Source organism: Coregonus clupeaformis, chromosome 3 (assembly GCF_020615455.1).
Source record: "Coregonus clupeaformis isolate EN_2021a chromosome 3, ASM2061545v1, whole genome shotgun sequence".
Taxonomy (NCBI): Eukaryota; Metazoa; Chordata; class Actinopteri; order Salmoniformes; family Salmonidae; genus Coregonus; species Coregonus clupeaformis.
The window spans coordinates 7,347,856-7,364,106 of NC_059194.1; the positions used below are offsets into that span (position 1 = coordinate 7,347,856).

Below are 16,251 nucleotides of genomic sequence, written 5' to 3' on the forward strand. Positions count from 1 at the left end.
TTCCAGCAGTTGCTCGCGGTCGCGCTGCTATGGTAACCAAGGAGGCGGTCCCACACTTGAGCAAGCTCAGCTGATGCAACCAAGGATGACTATTTAAACACTGTGAGAGCTCCAGCGACTTCAATCAACTGACTTCTAGCTACATGGAGAGAATAAGACGAAAACGTGTATCACTGAGTGGAGTGTTGGAGATAGAGATACAATCACAATGGTCTATACCCCGGCTTTGGTCCTCGGACATGGAATTCCGATTGCGTCTGAAGAGGATAACGTTGTCGAACTGATGAGAAAGTTTATCGATCAAATCACATCGAGCGATAAAAAATATGTGCGTCGAGGCAACATTGAAAGTCCCGAATTCATCAAGGAAATAAACTCAAGTAAGTCTCTGTTCTGAAATCTAAGTATGTATTTCATCAGATAGATGTACTGTATTAAATAATGGCTTTTGATAACCATGCGATTTAATTTTGGTGAATTGTATAGCCCTTTTGACAAACTTTGTAGAGGACCACAATGGAAACAAGTATTTTAACTCTTTAATCCTCGGCATTTTGGGATATGTATCTGTTGCCTGGTGTAACATTATGTATTTTAAATGGTCAAATAAAACGACCATTCCAAGCGGCCACAGTAGCCTGCCTTGATACAATGTAGCTGATGCAGCCAGATAGTCTAGTGTAACAGACTGCTCATGACTGTATCAACTGATGGTCTGTTATAAAAAGTTAATTGAACTGAGCTCTCTCCTCTAGTTTAAAGTGGCTGATCCATTGTCTTATTTGTACTATCAATGTGAAAAAAATAAAAAAATAACAATGTTACTGAGTATGTAATATTCTAAACCTATAGTGCAACATTTGTTTAGGACTAATCATCAAAATAAGGACATTTTTAAGATGGTTTGAAATGTAATGTTGCAATGTTCTTGAATAGGCTAAATAACTTAGTAAGTAGGTCAAATAGTAGTCTTAGCATATATAACTCCTGCCATATCAAATGTATGCAATACTAAAGTATAGGCCGTGCTGTGCAACTTCAACTCATGGTTCATCAGCAATATTGATATTAACACGCCATTCTCTTTTCCAGGTATGGACTCTGAAACAACTCTTGACTGTGAGAGAATACTCCAGCAGGACATGACCAGGCAGATAGTGCGTTGTCTCTCTGAAGCTAAAGAATCGAGTCTGCGGTGCCGAATACTGCTGCTTCCCTGCCCGCTGACTGCCAAAGTTGCCCTGGATGTGGTGCGCTCCTCAGCGGGAGAGCCGTGCGGGCTCCGCGGGGCCTTCATACAGGTCTATTTGGAGACAAAACCGGGCCAACCACTGCAGACGCTGGGAACTATAACACCCGACCCAACTGTCACTCCTACCTTCGAGCTGTCCGTCGTGTTCAAGCTGGACAAAGACTGTTGGCCGCCTCTCAAGCACATATTCGTTACCGACAAGGTGTTGAAACTACGACCCCAATACCGGATGGTCAAGAAGAAATTGTATTCCTCCGCGAGCCCTGTCATACATGAGTTTTGCTGAGACAATTTCTTATCAGGAATCAACATGTGGCCTATAATTCTCTACATTCCAGTTAGGAGAAAAAGCTGTTGCACCACTTGTTTATTTTTTCCCCCCAGTGTACTAAATGTATGTTAGTGTACACTACTGTATTGGAGAGTTGACATTCTAATGAAAGTTTTGCACTGGAACATCACTGGAGAACAGTCAGTTCAATTGTGAAAAGGAAAAATTATTTTGTATCGTTTAAAAAGGAAGGAATGGTTACCCTATATGTTTTGTATGGCTGAAATTTGAGTTGACATAGAAAAGAGCACAGAATGCATGTTACCTTGCTGGTTATAGCAGGGGGTGAAATGTGTTGCCAAGTATGGTACAATCTAACTCCCCCATAGTTTTTGTTTTGTTTTGTTACACATTTGTTGTTCGAAAACAATTGCTTGATTGTCTTACTTTTGTAAAACCTCATGCTGGATGTGAAAGCAAGATGGTGTTGCCCCTTACCCTGTGTCTGACGGTTTCAGTATTGTTAAACTGAGAAATGTGAAATAAATGTTTTTGCACAGTATTCTTTTCAGTGTTGCCATACTCTTTAAATCATAACAGCTGTCAGAATCACCAATACCCTAAGAACTGAAGGGCTCAACTTAGGTCTGTCAAAGTTAAACTGACATTTCCATTGTTTGCAATGTTCTTACTCTTTAATAAACAGTTGAACAACAAAACACACTGAAATGAAAAACAAACTGTACATGAAGTTCAACACTCAGGTACTACTTTTTTGTACTCCCACTAACATACAGTAGACACTCATCATGATTCCTTGCAGGATATTTTGCAGTTGGCTACATCCTAAAACACAATGGGGCCCCAAGTCAGCCAGTCACTAGTACTTTAGTTTTACTGCAGTGGTAAAACAGATTCAGTCCTCCAGGGCTGCAGTGTCTGCTGGTTACCAGTGGCAACTGTCAATCGGGAACATAATTATGTCTGATATCTAGTGTACTGGCTTCAAATGCAAATCATAGACTTAAGTTAGTTAAACTGTACACAACGATAAATCAGAAATGGCCTGGAGAGGAGAATACCAGAGGACTGCAGCCCTATCTCTGACACAGACAGCGAACCGAAAACTCTGATTAAACTCAAACAACCGACTTCACAGAACAGTAACAACTCCACCAAACATTCTCTTGGTTAAATCGTCCAATCCCTACATCAAGTCTCTTTGAACCTCTGGCCTGTTGGCACCCTGACTTTTGACTCCGGTTATTTCTTCATCTTCATGTCTGCTTCAATAGCACAGCGGCGCCCTCTGGTGCCCCCGTCCTGCAGGGAAGAGAGGTTGGGTGAGGTTAGAGGTGAAAGGTCAGTCCGACACCAGGTTGGAAACCCAGCGATGGCTCCTGGATGGCCCGTTTAAAACAAGATGATCTCTGCTGCCCGCCAGATGAAATGAAAAAAAAAAAAGATTATAGGACGGAAAAACGGAAGAAATAAAAACTATGGACTAGAAGAGACATGCAAAGAAAGAAGTTGAAGACAACCACTGGATACATTAAAAAAAGGCATATGGCGATAAATGAACAAACGCACGTACACACACAACCAGGATGGGTCCATTTAAGAATCAAATACCGAAGGTCAAAAACTTGGTGACGGTTGTGTTTGTTAATATGAGAGGTGAGTGTATGCATTTTGAATGTTTTACTATAGTCAGTGTGAGTAGCAAACTGGTGTTTTATGCGTTTGTGAGTGTGAGATGTGTGTGACGGAGAAACAGAGCGTGCGCTTGGCTTGATCTGGTGAGTTGTGACCTTCGACCTGAATACTTACAAAGAGAGAGAGAAGGAAAGCGGGAGAAGCCATTGGGACACTGTCCTGTAGGAGGACAAACAGTTAGTGAGAAAAGAGACCCACACACACACAGTGACATTTACCCCTTGTACACACTGTCACACTTACGCTCCGCACACACACACCCAGAGTAAACAACACAAACAAGTACAGTCAGACAAACAAGACAACATTGTACAAACAGTAAGACAGACACAGCAGACAGACAGTAGTAATGGAGAGGGGAGACAGTAGACAGACAGTAGTAATGGAGAGGGGAGACAGTAGACAGACAGTAGTAATGGAGAGGGGAGACCGTAGACAGACAGTAGTAATGGAGAGGGGAGACCGTAGACAGACAGTAGTAATAGAGAGGGGAGACAGACAGACAGACAGTAGTAATAGAGAGGGGAGAGATAGTAGACAGACAGACAATAGTAATGGAGAGGGGAGACCGTAGACAGACAGTAGTAACGGAGAGGGGAGACGGACAGTAGACAGACATACAGTAGTAATGGAGAGGGGAGACAGTAGACAGACAGTAGTAACGGAGAGGGGAGACAGACAGTAGACAGACAGTAGTAATAGAGAGGGGAGAGATAGTAGACATACAGTAGTAATGGAGAGGGGAGACAGTAGACAGACAGACAGACAGTAGTAACGGAGAGGGCAGACAGACAGTAGACAGACAGTAGACAGACAGTAGTAATAGAGAGGGGAGAGATAGTAGAAAGACAGACAATAGTAATGGAGAGGGGAGACAGTAGACAGACAGTAGTAATGGAGAGGGGAGCCAGTAGACAGACAGTAGTAATGGAGAGGGGAGACCGTAGACAGACAGTAGTAATGGAGAGGGGAGACCGTAGACAGACAGTAGTAATAGAGAGGGGAGACAGACAGACAGACAGTAGTAATAGAGAGGGGAGAGATAGTAGACAGACAGACAATAGTAATGGAGAGGGGAGACCGTAGACAGACAGTAGTAACGGAGAGGGAGACGGACAGTAGACAGACATACAGTAGTAATGGAGAGGGGAGACAGTAGACAGACAGTAGTAACGGAGAGGGGAGACAGACAGTAGACAGACAGTAGACAGACAGTAGTAATAGAGAGGGGAGAGATAGTAGACATACAGTAGTAATGGAGAGGGGAGACAGTAGACAGACAGACAGACAGTAGTAACGGAGAGGGCAGACAGACAGTAGACAGACAGTAGACAGACAGTAGTAATAGAGAGGGGAGAGATAGTAGAAAGACAGACAATAGTAATGGAGAGGGGAGACAGACAGTAGACAGACAGTAGTAATGGAGAGGGGAGACAGACAGTAGACAGACAGACAGTAGTAATGGAGAGGAGAGAGACAGTAGACAGACAGATAGACAGACAGTAGTAATGGAGAGGGGAGACAGACAGTAGACAGACAGACAGTAGTAATGGAGAGGAGAGAGACAGTAGACAGACAGATAGACAGACAGTAGTAATGGAGAGGGGAGACAGACAGAGGCTCCATGCTCCTACAGAGGAAGTGTAATGGCGGGGAGGTAGGAGAGAGGCAAGATAAGATTATTGGGGCATGAGATGGGTACACAGTCTGTCTGGCATCAATTGTATATGTCTTGAGCATTGGTGTCAATGCTGGACTCGGAGGTGTGTGTGTGTGTGTCTAGTCTAGCCTTACCTTCTCCACTGGCTCCCCTGGCTTGCGGCCCCCCTCGCGGCCTCTGAGGCTCTTGGTGGAGATGGAGGACTCCGAGGTCTGCATGATGAGCTGAGTGGCCAGGAACTGCTGCACGTGTTCTAGAACGTCCCTCTGCATCTCCAGGGCCATGTGGAACACATCGTGGTCAGAGCTGTTGTACATCACCGCGTTCTGGAACATCAGCATGATGTCACGCTGGAACTCCGCTGTCGTACGGATCTGACCCGCCTCGATGCTCTTCTTGATGGCCGACAGGTCCATGGGTCTGGAGGGGGAGGGAGGGAAAGGGTGTGTGGATGTGTGAGGGAGGAGTGTGTGTGTGTGTTTTACAGGGGATGGTTAGTATGTACTTACATTGTTTATATATATTTTATTTTCATATGCACATAACATATAATAACACAAACTGTTTGCTCTTATAGAACTCTCACCTGTGTACAATGCTGTGGTAACCAGGGGCGATGTCATCAGACACAGACTGGAGGAACACACTGGCGTACCTGTCATAGGTAACAACAACAGATCAGGCAAACTACACAGTGCCTCAGACATATTGGCTGTTATTGGGCACATGGCTAAGAGCTGACCTGTGATTGGCTGCTGCTCTCCACACCAGCATGATGGCTTTCTTCCAGATCTTCTGAGCCTGAACGGCCTCCTGATCCTCCCCACATATCGAACTGAGAGAGAGAGAGAGACAGGAGGGTGAGTGAGTGAGTGATAGAGGGCGAGAGAGGTCAATGGAGTGAGACAGGTATGATTGTGATGACAGTGCACAAAAGTCCACAAGACAGTTTACTACAGAGAAACCACCCCTCATCTTGGGGGAGAGGTCAAAAAGCATTCTTTAGGGTCGAGTTAACTTGCATTATTCAGGCTTGTGATGGCATGTTCAGGTTAAGAGTTGCCATAGATACAAGGACCAGGGTTGGACACTTACAACTGAGAAGAGGCGGGGCTGCTGGCTAGTGAATCAGCTGTGGTGTAGCGTTGGGAGGAGGGGCCATAGCCATCCTCGCTCTCACTGGCTGCCGGTTCTACTTCTGATAGGTAGGGCCCCTCCCCCTCCCCCTCTCCACACTCCTTCATCTCCATTCCTTCATCAGGATCCCCGTCGCTCCCTCCATCCTCATCCTTCACTTCCTACACAAAGATACACAAGGAGAGATGATAATTCAACTGCACCTGTTAGAGGTATGTGTGTGTGTGTTACTGAAAAGAGGACAATTACCTTGGACTCTTTCCCTGATCCAGAGCTGTCTTCTGAGTCTAGGCAGGGTGTGTTTGGTTCCGGCTGGGTCCACTCCTCATTCTCAGTCTTCACAGCTGTGCTCAGGCTTCCTTCCACCTCGAGAACTCCCTCCTCTGTGACCTCACTTCCTGCCAGGCTGTCGTCAGCGGCAACAGAAGGAGCAACGTCTGTCCCCACTGTTTCTAATCCCTCACAGTCCTTCCCCTCCTTGGCTTCCCCCCTTCCACTCTCTGTCTCTGGCTCCAGGCCCCCAGGGTTAGCTCCCGCCCCAACCCCGCCCTGAAGCCCCTGTGTGGGGTCAGACTGAACCGTGGGCCCAGGCTCTGAGGCCTTCAAGTCATGGGCCTCCCAGGGGCCTGAGAGGGAGTGGCCGGCAGAAACAGCCTCCTCACAGAGAGAGAGAGCAGCCTCCACTGCTGCAGCATCTAGAGCCTCCACAGAGTCATCCACCTGAGAAATACACACAGAGAGAGAGAGAGAGAGAGAGAGAGGACTGTGATGAGTGCGCACAAACAAGACCGCTTACTACAGAGATATCTAGGTCAAAAGCTGCATCCCACCCCCCACGCACACACACTATGTACCTTCTCCTCTATGATGGTGATGAGGTCTTCCACTGTCTTCAGGTCCAGCTCGTCTTCCATGTAGGAAACAGCTACCAGGTCCTCCTCCACTAGCCCCACCTCCTTCACTAGCTCCACCTCCTCACCCAGCTCTGCCTTCACCACCTCTGAGCCTGCCTCTCCGACTGAACACACAAAAGAAAGAAAGAAAGAAAGAAAGAAAGAAAGAAAGAAAGAAAGAAAGAAAGAAAGAAAGAAAGAAAGAAAGAAAGAAAGAAAGAAAGAAAGAAAGAAAGAAAGAAAGAAAGAAAGAAAGAAAGAAAGAAAGAAAGAAAGAAAGAAAGAAAGAAAGAAAGAAAGAAAGAAAGAAAGAAAGAAAGAAAGAAAGAAAGAAAGAAAGAAAGAAAGAAAGAAAGAAAGAAGCACGTGTCACCACAAATAGTACACTGGTCTCACTGGGAGTAGATATCAGATGCGTGTTCCTCTTCACATAGATATTCCTTCCCTTTTCTAGAGGGAAGAGAGAGACAGCTGGGTTTAGAGAGAAACACTGAGACAGTGTGGGAGGGAGGGACAAAAAGATGAGGGACAGTTTTAACCTGTGTTGGGTGGGGCAGGGCTGGTCTGGGCAGTGGGGACACTGTTTCCATTGGACACAACAAAGTAAATCTAATAAAAGGACACAGCCACACACTTTGCTTCTAACACATTTAAAGCACAGAAGCACACACCAGCACATATAGCACTCAACTTAGCATCCTAAAATACACATCAAGGCAAACACATAACATCCAGCCAGCTAGCAAGCAGTGTTACATCACGGTTGCCGTAGTTACCTGAGCTGGCGACCTCAAGGCCTGCTGGGATAGTAAGGGTTGTAGTGGGAAGTCCTCCATTAGCCAGTCCTGCAGCAGCAACATCCCCCTCCACCACCTGACACAGATATATTACATCATCAACACACAATATCCCTGATTCAACTGTTTTTAACTGAGCAGCTTGGTACAGATGTAGGATCTTAATTTGACCTATATGGTCACAACAATAGAATTCTGTAGCAACAGGATTTGAATGTTCAGTCCATAATGTTGCTTGATCTGTGGTTAGCCTATTAGCTGGCCAAAAGTAGGCTACATGAAAAGTGCAATACTGTTAAAGGGGCAATTCGCAGTTTCTCCCCCGCCACTGTTTCGGTAAAAAGCTGAGGGATGGGGCTGGAGAAATGTAACCACTCTAAACTGCATAGACAGTGCTATGGATGCAAGGACTGACCATCCATGATGTCAAAATTATAGTTTGAACCAAATTTTTTGTCTATAATAGTGTTTGTTTACATTTACATTGTTTAAAAACATTGGAGTAAAACAAGCTTCTATTTGGGGTTCTGATGGGGTACGACAGTTGAACTAAGCTCATGAGGCATTTAGAAGTTAGATTCTTCAAGAATCAATGGGTATATAATTATTAATTTATAAGTCAAAAAATGTATGCAGCAACTGCTGATTGCTGCTTTAATATAACCATGTGTTAGTGTGGGTTTTCAGTGAATTTATGTAAATCACGAAGCTCATCTGCATTTCCTGCGGTGCATGAAAATTCTCAGCAACAAGAGTGATACAATTAAGACAGGAATTTCCAACACCAGTAGCTTGTGAAGTCAAACTTAATCTGAACCCTCTCCCTTAAACATATCCACCCAATATAACTCAATAATTTCATCCCTTATAACCGCAAATCATCCGTTATTTTTTTATCCCTCTCAACTTTCTCTGTTGTGTATTTCTCACCAGTCTGGGGCTAGCAGAGATCAGGCTTCCTTTCTTCAGCAGCTCTGAGAGGAGAGGGGAGGGAGGTGGTGTGGACTTCTGACTGAGGAGCCTCTTCTGTGGGGAGTCGTCAACCAGAGACCCCAGGCTTCCCTCCTTAGGCCCCACCATTGGAGCATCCGACGATGGTAGAAACACAGCCACGCCCTGGGCCTACGTGGCCAGATTGGGGGGAAAAAAACATTCACTGACTACTCCTCCATTTAATAGACCACAGCACTTCAATTGTATTCCTTCCAATACTGATCAGTCTTTGACCCATTTCATGCACGCTGATGGAAGTGCAAGGCAGAGCTTGAATACAGAATACGCAAGTCACTTGTCATTTGCTAGCAACACACACGTCAACAAGGGACAACTGTTGAAGACAAAAAGCAAAACAAAATAACAAAGCACGCGTATGATGACCAGTACTTGGGTCATTCCCTTACCATAGTGGTGCCAGAGGGCTCCTCTGCCTGGGGCATGGCTGTGTCTGTTGGGGGTGTGGGGGTGTCTGTCTGTGCCTCCATGCTCGTGGGACTGGCACCCAGAGGGGAGCGTACAGTGACACTGGGCACCCGCTTGGGCGTGTTCTTAACCGCTTGGCGAGCTGAGACCAGAGAGAGGAGGGGTTACTATTAACAGTAGTTCCTGAGCCTAATCATTGGTCCAATCAGTGGTGCCCAAACATTTGGATTATTATTATTAGGCCAAAGCTTACCCTGATAGGCTGTCTCTGTGGCCTTCCTCTTAAGATCTGCCTCGTCCTCATCCTGCTTCTTTTTCCTGCCAAACAAAACCATTTTAAACACAATCGTCACTGCTAAATCTGGTACAGAAAGTACACTATGAATCACAATGTAGTGCATACAACAAATAAACACACTGTTGGACAGACAGACATGCAGACACAAACCGAGAGACAGACAGGTGGACAGACAGGCATGCAGTCATACACTAAGAGACAGACAGGTGGACAGACAGACAGACCAGTTTCTTACTGTGATACGTCTGTCCACAGCTCCTCCAGCCGGGAGTCCAGATGTCCGGTCTGGATCAGATCCACCTCCTTCTTCAGCTTCCTGTTAGAGCAGGAAGTAGAGTTCACATTGTCATCTACAATGGCTTTGAACACAGACACTGGCTATGCATTGAGAGCGATGGGTTTAACGTGTGAGAGTGGGAGTGTGTGTGTGTAATGTGAGAGAGATAGCAAGATCGAGAGCGAAACAGAAAGACAGCGTGAGAGGTTGAATGGGTGTGTGAGCGAGAGTGCCCATGTGTATTGACCTGTATTTGTCCTGTGTGTCTCTCAGTAGTTTCTTCAGCTCTTCTATCCTCTCGGCAGTGAGTCTTCGGACGATCACATCCTCAATGGTCTCCACCACCTCACCCTTCTCCCCACGCTTACGCCTGAAACAGCACCGTGCATCAGACACATGATTACACTCTGTGGGAACCGCTCTGATGACAGCTGGAGTGCTGACTACGCAACAGAATACTCCAATAAAGTGTGTGTGTTTGTGTACTCACTTTGGAGCCTCTGTGGCCTCCAGCAGCTCAGAGTACTGAGAGGCACAGTGCTGTGGGGGTCAGAGACACAGACAGCAAGTTAGATACACTATATATACAAAAGTATGTGGACACCCCTTCAAAATAGTGGATTCGGCTATTTCAGCCACACCCGTTGCTGACAGGTGTATCAAATTGAGCACACAGCCATGCAACCTCCATAGACAAACATTGGCAGTAGAATGGCCTCACTGAAGAGCTCAGTGAATTTCAAAGTGGTTTGTCAAATTTCTGCCCTGCTAGAGCTGCCCCGGTCAACTGTAAGTGTTGTTATTGTGAATTGGAAACATCTAGGAGCAACAACAGTTCAGCCGCGAAGTGGTAGGCCACACAAGCTCACAGATAATGACAGCCGAGTGCGTAAAAATCGCCTGTCCTCGGTTGCAACACTCACTACTGAGTTCCAAACTGCCTCTGGAAGCAAAATCAGCACAATAACTGTTCATCGGGAGCTTCATGAAATGGGTTTCCATGGCCGAGCAGCCGCACACAAGCCTAAGATCACCATGTGCAATGCCAAGCGTCGGCTGGAGTGCTGTAAAGCTTCCCGCCATTGGACTCTGGAGCAGTAGAAAAGCGTTCTTCTCTGGCGTGATTAATCACGCTGCACTATCTGGCAGTCCGACGGACAAATCTGGGTTTGGCGGATGCCAGGAGAACGCTACCTGCCGAATGCATAGTGCCAACTGTAAAGTTTGGTGGAAGAAGAATAATGGTCTGGGGCTGTTTTTCATGGTTCGGGCTAGGCCCCTTAGTTCCAGTAAAGGGAAATCTTAATGCTACAGCATAAAATGACATTCTAGACAATTCTGTTTTAGCATGACAATGCCCCCGTGCACAAAGCGAGGTCCATACAGAAATGGTTTGTCGAGATCGGTGTGGAAGAACTTGACTGGTGTGGAAGAACTTGACTGGCCTGCACAGAGCCCGACCTCAACCCCATCGAACACCTTTGGGATGAATTGGAACGCCGACTGCGAGCCAGGCCTAATCGCCCAACCTCACTAATGCTCTCGTGGCTGAAAGGAAGAACGTCCCCACAGCAATGTTCTAACATCTAGTGGAAAGCCTTCCCAGAAGAGTGGAGGCTGTTATAGCAGCAAAGGGGGGACCAACTCCATATTAATGCCAATGATTTTGGAATGAGATGTTCGACGAGCAGGTGTCCACATACTGTATATATAGTAGCTGAACTTTTATCCTTGTTCATCATGACAGAGATTAATTGTTGTGTCACAGCGTGTCTGTCTCTTACCTTCTGAGAAAACCAGTCTGCTGGGCGGCCTTGCTCTGAGAAAGGCTTGATGGCTCTGCTGACCGACACCCTGAAAGGTAGGAGGACAATCAAGTAGTGTACAAAAAATGACCATGTAGAACAGTTTACTATGCACACTAGAGAAATAAAAACATGTAGATGCAGACAGAGTGAAAGACTGGGGAAAACGTTGGTAGTGTGTGTTTCTTTACCAGTTTTGGTCTCCGCTCCTCATAACAGAGGAGGCTAGGCATAGTTTCTCCCTCAATGACCACGGTTCCGTCGGGCCAGCGGAAAGCATCTTGTGTTCTACACATAAAGACAGAGATAAGGAAATTATGAAGTTTGGAAGAGGTAGGTTAGCAATTGCCCATTCATAGACGCTAACTACCTTTAGCTCCTATTGAAGATAGTATCTTCTGGCAGGGGGAGTTTTGTTAATGGGATAAATCCAACCCAAACCACTAATTCCTATGATTAACAGTGTTAAATAACACTAATATGTGAAAACAATTTTTGTGAACAAATGTTTCATTTTGTCGTTATGACAAGGTTGGTAGAAACGTGAAAAACGTTTTGGGAAATATGTTGCAGCTCAAGTCTACTACAAAACCCACAATGCAATGCGCTCTCTTTGGGCTGGCTGGCTAGCTAGCTAGAAAACCTAGCTACACACAACAATATCAAAGTCAATATCAGCATGTGGAGTAGCTAGCTAGCTATAAAGTCGGCTAAACAAACTGCACTATCAATTTAGGAGTCTCTCACAAGAGTTCAATTTGCAGTTCGTCTCTGCCCAGAGCACATTTCTTTCACACAGAGATACTTTTGAGGAGATGGGAAACTCTATTAGAAATCGTATTAACGGCCATTGTGTACTCCTTCAAGGAGTGAATGGGCATCAATCTTGCGCTAGCTCAAAAACCGAACATTAGCATGAATTCCGCGAACAAGAAGTACAACATTGTAAATATTTTCCAAAATGTGAGATAATTAACGTGTTCCCTGTAATATCGTATAGCTTTGGAATCGTGACATTACGTACTTTCGAGGAAAATAGGCAGGTACCCTGACTTTGAGAAGGGATTGTGTGAGGATTAGCTTAGCAACCGCGTAAAGCAGCATGACAACGTGAATACGATGGGTCGACAGTCAGGTGGGTGGAGCGTTGCTCCATTTATTGCCCAATGGGATACCTATCTCATCCTTTCTGTAATATCTCTGTTTCCCACAAACACAGAAACAGAGTTGAATAATTTGGTACACTGTCTAGATTGAGCACATCTAAGTGAAATATATACTTTGTCACGACGATATAAACAGATGGATGTGTTCTAGACAAGTATGCCCATATCATGTACTGGCTGATTTGGCGACCTGGAGTGCAGGTAATTGTTTTAAAAGAGTTATGAAAATGTGAGCGTGTTATCCCCTATCTCCAGTGACGAGATTTATGTAGCTATGACGCGTTCCTACACGATTTCCGGACCACTTAAAAGTTAAAACATGGGGATTTATGTTTATTTGACCCACTGATAGAACATACAGTGCCATCAGAAAGTATTCAGCCCCGTGACTTTTTCCACATTTTGTTGTGTTGCAGCCTGAATTTAAAATGGATTAAATTGAGATTTTGTGTCACTGGCCTACAAATAATACCCCATAATGTCAAAGTGGAATTACGTTTTTAGAAATGTTTACAAATTAATAAAAAATGAAAAGCTGAAATGTCTTGGGTCAACAAGCATTCTACCCCTTTGTTACGGCAAGCCTAACGTTCACGAGTAATAATTTGCTTAACAAGTCACATAAGTTGCATGGACTCACTGTGTGCAATAATAATGTTTTAACATTATTTTTGAATGACTACCTCATTATTTTTTAGCATGGTGAAGTCATTAATTACACTTTGGATTGTGTATCAATACAAAGATGCAGGCGTCCTTCCTAACTTAGTTGCCGGAGAGGAAGGAAACCGCTCAGGGATTTCACCATGAGGCCAATGGTGACTTTAAAGAGTTTAATGGCTGTGATAGAAGAAAACTGAGGATGGACCAACAACATTGTAGTTAATCCACAATACTAACCTAAATGAAAGTGAAAAGAAGGAAGCCTGCACAGAATAGGCACTAAAGTAAAACTGCTAAAAATGTGGCAAAGAAATTAACTTGGTGTCCTGAATACAAAGCGTTATGTTTGGGGCAAATCCAACAAAACACGCCACTGAGTACCACTCTTCATATTTTCAAGCATGGTGGTGGCTGTATCATGTTATGGGTATGCTTGTCATCGGCAAGGACTAGGGAGTTTTTAAAATAAAAATAAATAAATAGAGCTAAGCACAGGCAAAATCTTAGAGGAAAATCTTCATTCAGTCTGCTTTCCAAAAGACACTGGGAAACAAATTCACCTTTCAGCAGGACAATAACCTAAAACACAAGGCCAAAAATACATTGGAGTTGCTTACCAAGACAACATTGAATGTTCTTGAGTGGCCTAGTTACAGTTGACTTAAATCTGCTTGAAAATCTATGGCAAGACTTGAAAATGGCTGTGATCAGTGATCAACAACACATTTGACAGAGCTTGAAGATTTGTCTAAAGAATAATGTGCAAATATTGTACAATCCAGGTGTGCAAAGCTCTTAGTGACGTACCCAGAAAGACTCACAGCTGTAATCACTGCCAAAGGTGATTCTAACATGTATTGACTCAGGGGGTTGAATACTTATGTAATCAAGATATTAGTGTTTAATTTTTCATAAATGTTATACAAATGTTCAAATTTTTCTTCCACTTTGACAGAGTATTTTGTGCAGATCATTGACAAAAAATGGCAATGAAATCAATTTCAATCCCACCTTGTAACACAACAAAATGTGGAAAAAGTCAAATGGGTGTGAATATTTTCTGAAGGCACTGTTAGCTTTCACCAAATTGACAGGAGTTTCATGATTTTTATTTCTGGGGGTGGATTATCCCTTTAAGAGCCCAGACGCTTGCTCTAAACGTTAACACGCATCGCTTGTGGTACGGCTTTTGAAACATAAGGAACGTATCTTTCATATCGGCGATAAATAATTTTCTAAAAACTAAAGGTTAAATTACAACACACCTTTATATTATTAGGGTTCCCACACTGCCATAGTTCCATGTTACAGCAAACAGATGGAAGACTGTCGACTACCTGTGCTAATTATCTATCTGCCTCTACAAACGGAAGACAGATGCCACCAACGTGTTGTCACTGAAAAATACTGTCGACTGCAACTGTGTTAAAACAGTGTGTATTTTCAAATGATTTAGATGTGATATGAAAGTAGAGGGATTTATGTTTCTAGAACTGTACCGCAATTGAGAATCAATTCATGTTTATGTTCAGACTGAGCCTCCTGGCTCTTAACAAAACTTACCCCTACAGAAGACCCCTTCCCTTGGGCAAATGACTTATGTGTAATGTAATCGAACTGAGAGTCATGATCAAGAGCTACGTCTACCCCTAAGTCCAGGTTGGACGTTTAGACGGAGTATTTGGCTGCCAGAGCCATTTCGCCTCTAAACAGAACATGTAAGGTCCTTGGACTACAAGGAGTAACGTTAGGCTCCTTTAGTCCATTATTAGGCTAGCAATAGAGAGAAAGATAGATTTGACAGGTCGCAGCGAAGGGGGAACCAAACTTAGGTCAGAGCGCAAATCTAGGCTAGCTAGTTAGCTAAACACCGGCTACACAGCCAGCAAGCTACAATCTTGTTGTTAATGCAAAGAAGGGTTCGAGCTAGCTAGCTAGAAAAGCATAACATCACCACTTAGCTGGCTATGTAATCTAACCCAATAATTGTTTTTGTTGTTTACCATATTCGGCTAGGAAGGTGCGTGCTCTGTAGCTAGGAACACATTGTTAGTTAGCAATTTAGCTAGCTTGCCAGGCGCTCGCCGCTAACTAGACGAATATAATGTATAAAGCCAGCTAGCTACGAACATATTGTACATTACATTTGAAATGTATGTATACGTTGTAGCTACATTTGCAAGCTAGCAAACAATAACAAATAATACTCACTCCCGACTCCACTCGCCATTTCTTTGTTTCTTTATGGACAGGGCCTCGCCACTAAACTTCCGCCGGAATCATTTCAATGTAGGACAGGCGCGGACGATGACATTCCAATAATTCATGTACGCTGTCTTTCAGTACGGGGGATTAGCTCAAATGGTAGAGCGCTCGCTTAGCATGCGAGAGGTAGCGGGATCGATGCCCGCATCCTCCATTCTTTGAATTTAATGTGATCAAATAAGCTTTCTAAAGTAGTATGATAAATTCCCTTTGCTTCTGTGTTATGTTAGAAATGGATGTTGCTGTAACTGTACTTTTGGATACGTTATATGGGCCGACGCTGTAACGTTTGTGACCTTTTTTGCCCATCATGTCCAAATCATCCTAAAGTACAGTATCTAAAATTAATTGTGTAGCTCAACAAAGTCACTTATAAATGATTTGGACATGATGCACAGAAAATGCTAATATACTGTATATAAAACATTAGCATTTGGAAGCAGTGCCAGGGAAACTGATATGGACTACTTACAGGATAAGGAAACCAATATGTCATTTTGTAATATGGGTGAACTATCCCTTTAAAACATTAATCACGGGATAACTTTTAACAAAGTTAATAAAGTTGACTCAGTTTATTACAATAAACATTATTAGACAGTTTATTCCCTCAGAAGTTGATACAGTGTACA

The 16,251-nt window shown here is 44.0% G+C and overlaps 2 protein-coding genes and 1 non-coding gene across 4 annotated transcripts; 2 read left to right on the plus strand and 1 right to left on the minus strand.

Moving 5' to 3' along the window:
• Nucleotides 1–108: 108 nt before the first annotated feature.
• On the plus strand, nucleotides 109–2,085 carry LOC121539815 (DNA damage-inducible transcript 4-like protein). The gene is made up of 2 exons (XM_041848486.2): nucleotides 109–380; nucleotides 1,093–2,085. Exons 1-2 carry the CDS (start codon nucleotides 209–211, stop codon nucleotides 1,536–1,538), a joined length of 618 nt encoding a protein of 205 aa, XP_041704420.1. The 5' UTR covers nucleotides 109–208; the 3' UTR covers nucleotides 1,539–2,085.
• A 111-nt stretch (nucleotides 2,086–2,196) lies between these two features.
• On the minus strand, nucleotides 2,197–15,667 carry LOC121539797 (bromodomain-containing protein 8-like). 2 transcript variants are annotated; one of them, XM_041848477.1, is made up of 18 exons: nucleotides 15,566–15,667; nucleotides 11,717–11,813; nucleotides 11,505–11,574; nucleotides 10,211–10,260; nucleotides 9,968–10,090; nucleotides 9,679–9,759; nucleotides 9,399–9,463; nucleotides 9,127–9,287; nucleotides 8,657–8,848; nucleotides 7,706–7,802; nucleotides 6,891–7,054; nucleotides 6,286–6,756; nucleotides 5,995–6,197; nucleotides 5,642–5,734; nucleotides 5,486–5,554; nucleotides 5,034–5,319; nucleotides 3,354–3,398; nucleotides 2,197–2,846 (listed from the first exon to the last, which is right to left on the minus strand). In XM_041848477.1, exons 1-18 carry the CDS (start codon nucleotides 15,582–15,584, stop codon nucleotides 2,787–2,789), a joined length of 2,346 nt encoding a protein of 781 aa, XP_041704411.1. In that variant the 5' UTR covers nucleotides 15,585–15,667; the 3' UTR covers nucleotides 2,197–2,786. The 2 variants fall into 2 exon arrangements, with proteins under 2 accessions (XP_041704411.1, XP_041704416.1); XM_041848482.1 differs by lacking the exon at nucleotides 3,354–3,398.
• A 33-nt stretch (nucleotides 15,668–15,700) lies between these two features.
• On the plus strand, nucleotides 15,701–15,773 carry trnaa-agc. Its single transcript has one exon. It is a non-coding gene; the product is annotated as a tRNA-Ala (tRNA).
• Nucleotides 15,774–16,251: the final 478 nt, after the last annotated feature.

Coding starts and splice junctions, on each gene's coding strand:
- LOC121539815 (XM_041848486.2), top strand. CDS start 209: ATGGTCTATACCCCGGCTTTGGTCCTCGGACATGGAATTCCGATTGCG. Junction 381..1,092: donor CATCAAGGAAATAAACTCAA/GTAAGTCTCTGT, acceptor TCTCTTTTCCAG/GTATGGACTCTGAAACAACT.
- LOC121539797 (XM_041848477.1), bottom strand. Junction 10,091..10,210: donor GAGGCCACAGAGGCTCCAAA/GTGAGTACACAA, acceptor GTGCTGTTTCAG/GCGTAAGCGTGGGGAGAAGG. Junction 3,399..5,033: donor CAGGGGAGCCAGTGGAGAAG/GTAAGGCTAGAC, acceptor GTCCTCCTACAG/GACAGTGTCCCAATGGCTTC.